Below are 11,465 nucleotides of genomic sequence, written 5' to 3' on the forward strand. Positions count from 1 at the left end.
AACTATCTATCTATAGGCAAATATGTGATAAGGATGGCCTGTACGGACTGCAAGCCAGACCAGACACTTTTCTGGCAACTATCTATAAACTATGATAAAAAGGAATAGAGCCAAAGTCTTTCACCAGGCTCTGAGGCAGAATGGGCTGAACCAAAGAGCTCAGCCTATAGGGGGAGCCTAAGCTCCTACTCTAAAACTTGGCAAAATGGAACAGTCCAACAGGCAACAAGGAAATAAACAGGCCGAGACATCACAGTGACCTTGTTGTTGCGCTGCCTCCTGAAAATCCTGCAAATCTCTTGGGAAGACAAGCGGATAAACGTCAGCGTACTGGAAGAAGCAAAGACACCAGCATTGAAGCGATGGTCCTCCGCCATCAACTCCGCTGGACCGGCCACGTTGTCCGGATGCCCGACCACCGTCTCCCAAAGCAGTTGCTCTACTCTGAACTCAAGAACGGAAAACGGAATGTTAGTGGGCAGGAAAAGAGATTTAAAGATGGGCTCAAAGCCAACCTTAAAATCTCTGGCATAGACACTGAGAACTGGGAAGCCCTGGCCCTTGAGCGCTCCAGCTGTGACCAGCAGTGCTGCAGAATTGGAAGAGGCACGAATGGAGGGTGAAAGAGAGAAACGTGCCAGGAGGAAGGTGCGTCAAGCCAACCCCAACTGAGACCGCCTTCCACCTGGAAATCAATGCCCTCACTGTGGGAGAAGATGCAGGTCAAGAATAGAGCTCCACAGTCACCTACAGATCCACAAGAATACTGATCATGGAAGACTATCCTACTCGTCCAACGAGGGATCACCTAAATGTTCATTTGTTTAGTCACTTCCGATTCTTCATGACCTCATGGACCATCCAACGCCAGAGCTCCCTGTCGGCTGTCATGACCCCCAGCTCCTTCAAGGTCAAGCCAATTAGGAAATGACATGTATAACCCAGGGACAAAAAGCATGTTACTTAGTGTTATAGGTGGCTCATGTTCCTCCCAAGTGGATTGTATTGACATTTAATACTTTATGTGCCACCAATGTATTGGTAATGGCAGTGTAAATTCAGTCTCAAATTGATTTATGCAAAAAGGCACTTTGGCTCTTTGCAGATGGGATACTTGAGAAAATCTTCCACATTCAATATTTTGTTGTTTCAGCCACTTCCGACTCTTCGTGACCTCATGAACCAGCCCATGCCAGAGCTCCCTGTCACGACCCCCAGCTCCTTCAAGGTCAAGCCAGTCCCTTCAGGGATCCCATCCATCCATCTTGCCCTTGGTTGGCCCCTCTTCCTTTTTTCTTTAATTTTCCCCAGCATAATTGCCGTCTCTAAGCTTTCCTGTCATCTCATGATGTGGCCAAAGTACTTCATCTTGGCCTCTACTATCCTTCCCTCCAATGAGCAGTCGGGCTTATTTCCTGGAGGATGGACTGGTTGGATCTTCTCGCAGTCCAAGGCACTCTCAGCACTTTCCTCCAGCACCACAGTTCAAAAGCATCTATCTTCCCTATGGTCCAGGTCTCACATCCATAGGTGACTATGGGGAATACCATTGCTTTGACTATGCGGATCTTCATTGCCAGTGTGATTTCTCTACTCTTCACTATTTTATCAAGATTGGTCATTGCTCTCCTCACAAGAAGTAAGCATCTCCTGATTTCCTGGCTGCAGTCTCGTCTGCAGTAATCTTTGCGCCTAGAAATACAAAGTCTGTCACGGCCTCCATCTTTTCTCCCTCTGTTTGCCAGTGACCTTGCTGCATACAAATCTTGTTGTGTTTCTAATAATAATAATGATAATAATGATAATAGCTGACACGATATGAGGCTTTAAAGATCGAACTGCAAAGACTCTGGCACAAGTAAATGTGGTCTCAGCGGTGATCAGCACACTGGGTGCAGTGCCTAAAGACCTTGGCCTGCACTTAAATACAATTGGTGCTGACAAAATTACCATCTGCCAGCTGCAGAAGGCTACCTTACTGGGATTTGCATGCAATATTCTCCAGTACATCACACAGTCCTAGACACTTTGGGAAGTGTCAGACGTGTGATCCAATACAACAGCCAGCAAAGTGGTCTTGTTTGCTGTGGACTCATCTTGTTGTGTTTCAAATAATAATAATAATAATCATCATCATCATCACCACCATCATCATCTATACGCATAATCTTCTATACACATAATAAAACTGAAAAATGTGTATAGGTCTGGAATGCTTTCATTCGGGGACATTTTCATCCTAGATTTGACATATTCCTTCCACCATAGGCAGGCATCCCAGGGTTACTTGTGTGAAATTTGCATGAACCCACTGCCTCTCACTTAATTCTTTCCTACCCTTTCCAATGGAACACAGCAAACACAGAGGAATTGATCAGCAACTGAACATACTGGAGGGGTCTGACAATGGACCTGGACCAAACTTGGCACAGAGAAGCCCCATGACCAAGTGAACATACAGCAGGGGTTTGGAAATGACCTTGATCTTGGGAGATGTAGCTTATTTGCACCCTGAGAGCACTCAACCCAGCTGACGACAGAGCTGGACTACACTTGGCACACAGACTCAACATGGCCAACTGTAAATACTAGCTGGGTTTGGGCGTGATTACCATGGGAATCTGGGAGTTGTAGTTCACCCATATCCAGAGAGCACTGAGTCCAGTTGATGACAGATCTGGGCCAAACTTGGCGCACAGACCCAACATGGCCAACTGTGCATACAGGCCTGGTTTGGGGAGGACTGACCCATGATTCTGGGAATTGTAGTTCACCCACATCGTTATGTATTTTCTAATGGGAGCATTAATAAAAAAAATGAAATCACATTCTGGCTTTTTCCTAATAAATAGTGTTACTAATTAACTAAATGATATTATCTACACCCCAAAACAAACAATGTATTTTTCTTATAACCTGGGCACCGCTGGCTACCCAAGCTAGTAGTAGTAGTAATAATAATAATGCAACAGCCTATGGCACGATCCAACATAGGAAAATGCCGCATAAAGTTGAATGGTTTTCTAGGAGGGTCTAGGATAGTTTTTGTAAAATCACAGTCCTGGGTATTTATTTATTTATTGTGTCAGAAGCAAATTGAGAATATGGTTATAATGTATAAAAGCTCACAAAGTAAGTCAAAAACTTGGCATTATGCTAAACTTATTTATTTCATATCAAAAGCATTGCATAAAATAGTTTATCTAAAACTGATAAAATAAAGGGATCACAAGGTGATAGTTTTAGACAAAAAACAGGCAACAGCAACTGCATTATCTGTAGCTTAAAGAAATTCTTCCTCTGTGCATGAGGCAGGGCATAGTGGACAAGCATACAGTTGCTGAATTGTTTGTTCTTCTCTGCAGACACACAAAGTGGAGAATTTGGTAGTACCATTTTGCCAGGTTGTCTTTTGATCTGCCCACTCCACTTCTGAGTCTGTTCAGGGACTTCCAAGTTGCCCATTCTTGGTTTCCCCCTGGAGGGAGACCCTCATGGGGGGCCATTTAGTCGGATTTCCTGATTTTGCTGCCCAAAGGGATATTCTTGCTGTTGCTGGGGGAACATTAAGAGGAGTGTTGGTTCTCATGAAACTTTTCCTTGATTTGAGTCTACTGGGAGGAGGCTGATAGCCATACAGTGGGTGGCTTTCACAGTGTTCAACCTTATTTCTCTCATAGTTGGCAGCAACTTCCCGTCACACATCAGGAGGGGCAATGCCAGCTAGCTTATAGACTCTATCAACAGATGTAGGTTTAAGACATCCTGTGATTATTCTACATGTCTCATTTAGTGCTACATTAACCTGCTTCACGTGGGCAGATTTATGCCAGATGGGGCAGGCATACCCGAGTTTCAACTAATTCAATCTAGTTTGTGGCAGTCACAACAAATTCTTCCAAAGTAAGTGCCACAAAATGAAACAGGAAATAACACTTTCAAACAGGTTTTTTTTAAAAAAAATGTTACATAGTGCCTTGCGCCCTTCTTTTCTTTCTGTGTGCATCGCTCTCTTGGTCCGCAATCAGCTCCAAAGTCCCAAGGCACCTGCAGGAAACATAGAATTACATCTGTTAATTTCATACCTTTTACACTGGTCTGCCTTGTTGGAGGTTGTAAATGTAAATAAACAGAAGCTTTACCATGGTTTCTGAACCAAAATATACTAATAATGTGTCACTCAGATTTTTGTAATGAGTAACAGTAACACTACTTCAGTTCAAAAGGACAAACAGAGCACCAATATACACAGGCAGTATCTCTGATTTCTTACAGAGAACAGAGGGAATAAACAGTCCTTTTAAACAGTCTTTAAAAATATGCTTCATGCCTTAGAAATGATCAGGCTTCAGAGAGTTGGCAGCCATTTCCTTCCTGGCTATTTCCAGTCAGCACTCTCTTCACTCTCGGAGATGAAAATAGCAGTTAAAACGGTTCCTCCCAGCAGCAAGCTAGAGACAGTAGCCAATCAGAATTCTGGCTCCTGGCATGCTCAGCCAATCAGCTGCCACCACATGTCTTTCCAGTCAATCCATTACATCATGGTGCCTTTTTACAAATCCTCACAGCCTGGCCCCCTCTATAGGTTGTTGTGAGGATAATGTAAGTCAAAGGAAAACCACAAAAGCCATCCTCGAACTCATGAGAATAAGGAGGATTTAGATACAACAAACATGAAACCTTTGGTACCACTCCCTTCTCCACTTCCTTATTTATTATTATTTAGTTTTTTTTTTTTTTTACTCTGCTCTTCAGCCGCAAAGGTACTGAGGGCGACTTACAAAATGTTGTTCTGCCCTCAGGCTGACAATCTGGTAGTTCACAGATGAGTGGGATTCAGTGCTAACAATACAATCTAAAACATCGTACATCAACAATAAATTAAAATACATATAGACTAAAATACATGAAAGCCAGTTCGTCAAGATAAAATCATGTCCCACTCAGTCCACATATGTGGTCGATAACTTTAGTCAATTGCCAGTCTCCGCCATCTTTGTGGGAATGCCTCGTTCCATAGCCAGGATTTCACTAGCTTCCTGAAGGTGAGGAGGGAGGGGGCAGATCTGATCTCAATCAGGAGAGAGTTCCATAGCCGGGGGGCCACCACAGAAAAGGCCCTGTCTCTCATCCCCACCAGATGCAATTGCGATGTGGTGGGACTGAGAGCAGGGCCCCTTCAGAAGATCTTAACAGCCTTGATGGTTCATAGGGGAGAATACATTCAGATAGGTAAACTAGCTAGGAGATTGCAGAGAGAGAGATTGATTTGCTTCTTCACTGCTGAAAGAAGGCCTCTCTCATGGACACAGAAAGGACCATTTTGAATTTCTACAAAAAGGACATTGTGTAAGTCAATGCAATTGTTCACATAATTGTATATATGTTGCTCTGCGTTTTAAAGAGTACACTTTTTGGGTTGTTGTAGGTTTTTTCGGGCTATATGGCCATGTTATAGAGGCATTCTCTCCTGACGTTTTGCCTGCATCTATGGCAAGCATCCTCAGATTGATCATCTGCATGGCATATATTTTCTCTGGCAAGACAGTGTGTGGACTGGTCAAATGTGAACTACACATGATTTTCATTTTGTCACAGAGTGTACATAATTTCTGTCATTGTCCTTTTAGTTGCAATCCCAAAATGCTTCCTTCAGCCTCCTCTGAGAATTAAGATGGTCTATAATGGACAATTGCAAACATGGAAAATTACATAACATGTTTATAGTATCTGGTTGAATGTTATGCTCACTGAGACCCTTGCATTCTCAAAAGGGCATTTTGTAAGAAATGCAGCCTGAACGGTTTCATTCAAGACTCACCTCTGTAACTTGTTGCTCGGCTTTCCTAAGATCGGGAACGAGTGTGTACTTCCCTTGCCATGCGGCACAACTCACACCATCCACAGAGACACATGGAGAGGGCATCCCGGCAAACCGTGCCCTAAAGGGCCAAAGCAGACCAGAAAGGAATGAGACCTTTCAGCTGAATCCATGTGGCACTGGCAGACATATCAAGTCCCATAAAACTTTATAAGAATGTGCTATTTAGAAATATGATAAGGGACAGCAAACTGGATTTAGTCCTGTGTTTGGTCAGACACTTCCCAAGTGTCTAGGACTATGTGCTGTATCGGCGAATAATGTGTGGAGATCCCAGTAAGGTGGCCTTTTGCAGCTGACAAATGGTAACTTTGTCAGCGCCGATTGTGTATAAGTGCAGGCCAAGGTCTTTAGGCACTGCACCCAGTGTGCCGATCATCATCATCATCATCATCATCATCATCATCATCATCATCACTATGTCCCCCTAAAAGTCCAAACCATGTTCATATCTATCAAACAAAATCATCATCAGCAGCAGCAGCAGCATCATCATGATTTTATGCGATTATGTATTATTTTATGTGCAATAAGTTATTAAAGCCCCCCCCCCCCCCGGAAGTTTAATGAGGTTATTAGAAATCGGTTCACATCCTGGCAATGTTTCTTTCCATCCCAATCCTAGCTGCAAGTTGCGATCCCATAGATGAGCGAAAAGTTTAGATACCTCCCCACCCCACTGAAACCAATGAAGCAGGATCTTCTTACTGGAATGCCGTAGGAGTGCCGCATTTGGGTCCTCAGCGCCGTCATGCCCCCGGGCACCAGCCCAAGGCACAAGTGCTCACCATATTTGTGTGACACGTAACAGCTCAGGATGAATGGGCAGCAGCACCCCACACAGCCTGCAAGGGGGAAATGTATACACAGAGCCATACATGGATGTTAGGTCAGATTCTCTTTTAGTCCTGATGAGAGCAGGTATGTAGACTAATAATAATAATAATAATAATAATAATAATAATGTATTAACCACGTTCTGATGATACCATGTTTAAATATGTGAAAGGGTGTCATAAGGAAGAAGGAGGAGGCTTGTTTTCTGCTGCTCTGGAGACTAGGATTCAATTGAGCAATTGGTTCAAATGACAGGAAAAGAAATTCCACCTGAACTTTAAGAAGAACTTCCTGACTGTAAGAGCTGTTCGGCAGTGGAACTCTCTGCCTTAGCGTGTGGTGGAAGCTTCTTGAAGGCTTTCAAAGAGAGGCTGGATGGCCATCTGTCAGGGGTACTTTGTGCTTTTCCTGCATGGCAGGGGATTGGACTAGATGGCCCATGGGGTATCTTCCAGCTCTAGGATTCTACCTCTCCTTGTGGCTAGAGATGGGGTACAACATCATTAAAACAGAAATAAAACACTATTAAAATACAAGATATTATTATTATTATTATTATTATTATGTTTATTATTATGTTTATTTACATCCTACTTTTTCTCTCCATACAGAGCTACAAAGCGGCTCACAAATAAAAGCATTGTTAATATAACTTACAATATACAAATATTAAAACAATATTAATTATTATTAAAAGCATAAAAAATCACTGTAGCCCCTGACTATCTTAAAAACCTACCTGAATAAAAAGGTTTTAACTGCCGCCTGAAGGACAGCAGAGAGGGAGTCATTCTAGCTTCCCTGGGCAAAGAGTTCCAATCGAGGGGCAGCCACTGAGAAGGAAGGCCTGCTCTCCCATTTCCAGCAATTGAGCTTGAGAAGGAGGTGGGACCGAAAGCAGGGCATCTCGTGAAGATCTCAGTTCCAGGGCAGGATCGTACAAGGGGATGCGGATGGCCAAATAGTCTGGACCTGAACTGTCTAGAGCAGTGGTTCTCAACCTGTAGGTCTCCAGGTGTTTTGGCCTACATTCCTAGAAATCCCAGCCAGTTTATCAGCTGTTAGGATTTCTGGGAGTTGAAGACTGCCAGAGTCCCTTTGGGGAGAGGGTGGCGGGGTACAAATAAAGTATTATTATTATTATTATTATTATTATTATTACACATCTGGGGACCCACAGGTTGAATACTACTGGTCTAGAGCTTTAAAACCAGCTCTTTGAATTGTGCCCAGTAACAAACTGGCAGCCAGTGGAGCTGCTGCAACAGGGGGGTGTCCACTCCCTGTAGGCAGCCCCAGTGAGCAACCTGCAGCTTTTTGGACTAGATGAAGTTTCTGAGCACTCTTCAGAGGCAGCCCCATGTGCAGTATGTTATAGTAATCCAGACAGGATGTAACTAAGGCATGTATCCCCCTGGCCAGATCTGGCTTCTCAGGGAATGGGCACAGTTGGTGCACAAGTTTTAATCGTGCAAAGGCCTTCTTGGCCACCACCGATACAAGGGCCTCCAGGTTCAATGCCAAGTCCAGGAGAACCCCCAAACTGTGGACCTGTGTCTTCAGGGGGAGTGTGACCCCATCCAGCACAGGCTGGATCCCTGTGTTCCCTGGTCTGCCTTCCAAATGACCAGGAGTACCTCTGTCTTGTCTGGATTAAGTTTCAACTTGTTTGCTCTCATCTAGTCCATTACTGATGACAGGCACTGGTTTAGGGCCAGGACAGCTTCCTTGGCATTAGGTGGAAAGGAATAGTAGAGCTGGGTTTCATCCACATACAGGTGGCACCGTACTCCAAAACTCTTGATGACCTATCCTAGCGGTTTTATGTATATGTTAAACAGCATGGGGGATAAAATGGAACCCTAAGGAATGCCACAGGTCAATGGCCAGGGGTTCAAATAGGAGTCCCCCAGCACCACCTTCTGGGTACAGCCATCCAGGAAGGATCAGAGTCGCTGTAAGATAATGCCTTCCAATCCCATCCCAACAAGATGACCCAGAAGGATACCATGGTCAAAGATACAGAGTTAAAATGCAGATTAAAATGAGTTGGGACTAATGAACAAAATGCCACCTTTTATTTTTTATTTATTTACTTTATTTGTATACCGCTTTTCTCAGCCCCCGGTGGCGCAGTGGGTTAAAGCACTGAGCTGCTGAGCTTGTTGATCGAAAGGTCGCAGGTTCGATTCCGGGGAGCGGTGTGAGCTTCCGCTGTCAGCCCCAGCTTCTGCCAACCTAGCAGTTCGAAAACATGCAAATGTGAGTAGATCAATAGGTACCGCTCCGGCGGGAAGGTAATGGCGCTCCATGCAGTCATGCCGGCCACATGACCTTGGAGGTGTCTACGTACAACGCTGGCTCTTCGGCTTAGAAATGGAGATGAGCACCACACCCCAGAGTCAGACATGACTGGACTTAAGGTCAGGGGACTACCTTTACCTAACTTCTCAGCCCTTAGGCGACTCAGAGCAGTTTACAACAGTTTTGGTATACACAATATAAAATCATTAGGCATTTAAAAGCAACAGTATCACAAATCATTAGACATCAGCATCAATACATCAGTACATCAGTCAGTACATCAGTACACCTTTTGGATAGGATCAATTTGATTTCTAGCCTGTTCTTCTCTCAAATAGGGCTCATAGCAGGTTATTAGGACCAGTAGCAATAAACCACAATAGGCTTTTAATGGTGCTAGTCTTCCACTTGTACATTTGCTCCCCATGGGGTAAGTCTACTTACACAAGGGGCAGTCTGAACAGCAGTCATATCTCCCGTAGGTCCAGCTGCCTTCGGAGGACTGGGTCACAGGGGAGATGGTGCTCAGCGGCTGGCAGACCACAGGTTTCGACATGGTCTCAGGGAAGGCAGGCCTGAGTAGCAGTTGCAATGCCTTTGCAAAGAGGACTCTGGAGGCTCTGTGAACTTGACGCTTCAGTTCTTTGTGGTATCCGATGGATGACGCCACAGGGTTTGAGCAATGCGGGAAGTGGGCATTGGAGCGGGTGCTGGGGAACTTTTGAACCAGTTATAGTGCTATGATTCAAGTTTAAATGCCATGGCAACAGTCTGTGGAATCCCAGTATTTGGAGATTGGGGATGCTGGGAATTTTCTTCCCCAGAGCTCTGATACCTTCTAGTGTATGTATTTTATAATGCCGCTATTTGATATAAAGATGGGCTCAAAGCCAACCTTAAAATCTCTGGCATAGACACTGAGAACTGGGAAGCCCTGGCCCTTGAGTGCTCCAGCTGGAGGTCAGCTGTGACCAGCAGTGCTGTAGAATTTGAAGAGGCACGAATGGAGGGCAAAAAAGAGAAACGTGCCAAGAGGAAGGCGCATCAAGCCAACTCCGACTGAGACCGCCTTCCACCTGGAAACCAATGCCCTCACTGCCGGAGAAGATGCAGATCAAGAATATGGCTCCACAGTCACCTACCATCAGTACACCGATCTTGGAAGACAATCCTACTCGGACAATGAGGGATTGCCTAAATAAGTAAGGAAGTAAGTATTTGATATATGCATTTTATTGTATGTATTTTATGTTGATATGTTTCTGGGTTTGTTGTTAGTAGAGGCGGGTACAAATAAATTGTATCATCATCATCTTCATCATCATCAAAATGAAAGCTATGGGATCTCAAGCTGAATCCCAAACAGAGACATATTAAATTGTTTCCTATAGCAATTAAAGCAGAATCCTAGTTTTATAATTGTACTGAAGCCAGGGTTTTTCCGCACTCATCCGGCTCTTTTCTCTCCCAGACCAGAAAATGGAGCCTGAGCTTCTCCAGAAGGTCTTCAAAGCACAGAGCTGGGGAAACTATACTGTGGGTCACTAGGCCAGGGATGCTCCTGGTCAAACTCCTTGCCTCAGAGGCTTGAAGGTAAAGGAAACCTTCCTGTCATCACTGATCAGTGACTGGGGATAACAGGTGAGGGTTCTCTTTTGCTCACTACCTTCCCTCCATCTGGGAAAGCAAGTCACTTACGAAATGACCATCTTGCTTTACATTCTTTCCAAGGGGGAGGCAGAACACTTTAACTGGGGCATCTGATGGACACCCCAGGCTCCCCATTTCTTACCAGGGAAGACCAAGGAGCAGTTGAGATAACTCTACCTAGTGAGTCAACTAGGGAATGGATGATACCATGGGAAGTGGTCCAAACATTATCCTCTCCTGCCCAAAGTCTGCCATCCTTGCCCTACTTAAAACAGGAAGCACTCATGTGACATGAGCTTGGCCTTAGTGACCTCAAGTGTTGCAGGATCAACCAACTGATGTTTTGCAAGAAGTTACAGTATTAACTACAATGTTAACTGTAGCTATTATTAGTCTATCACTGAGGGAGGGAAGTTTTCAGTGTTCATTAAGTGATGGGAGTGCCTTTTTATTTATTTTTTTAAAACCCTCTCCGGACGTAAACAACTATGGACCAATATCCTACCTTCCTTTTTTTGGGAAAACTGGTTGCGAGGCCACTTTCCCACCAACCCCAGGTAGTCTTGGATAATACAGGTATACATGATATTTGAGCTAACTAACAATGCAAGTGAAGTGACTGGATTGACCTTGAAGGAGCTGGGGGTGGTGATGATCAACAGGGAGCTCTGGCGTGGACAGGTCCATGAAGTCACGAACAGTTAGAAATGACTGAACGAATGAACAACAAAACAATTCAAACATGGAATGAGAGACACTTCCTCACTTCCAAGCTCTCTGTTTGGAAGACATT

The 11,465-nt window shown here is 44.4% G+C and overlaps 1 protein-coding gene across 1 annotated transcript; it reads right to left on the reverse strand.

Annotated features, from left to right (window-relative positions):
* Positions 1 to 3,201: 3,201 nt before the first annotated feature.
* Positions 3,202 to 10,127, reverse strand: LOC132780378 (cornifelin homolog A-like). Its single transcript, XM_060784047.2, has 4 exons — positions 9,467 to 10,127; positions 6,590 to 6,726; positions 5,822 to 5,942; positions 3,202 to 4,047 (listed from the first exon to the last, which is right to left on the reverse strand). Exons 1-3 carry the CDS (start codon positions 9,576 to 9,578, stop codon positions 5,847 to 5,849), a joined length of 345 nt encoding a protein of 114 aa, XP_060640030.2. The 5' UTR covers positions 9,579 to 10,127; the 3' UTR covers positions 3,202 to 4,047; positions 5,822 to 5,846.
* Between the last annotated feature and the right edge of the window lie 1,338 nt (positions 10,128 to 11,465).

The sequence above is a fragment of the Anolis sagrei genome, chromosome X (genome assembly GCF_037176765.1).
Source record: "Anolis sagrei isolate rAnoSag1 chromosome X, rAnoSag1.mat, whole genome shotgun sequence".
Taxonomy (NCBI): Eukaryota; Metazoa; Chordata; class Lepidosauria; order Squamata; family Dactyloidae; genus Anolis; species Anolis sagrei.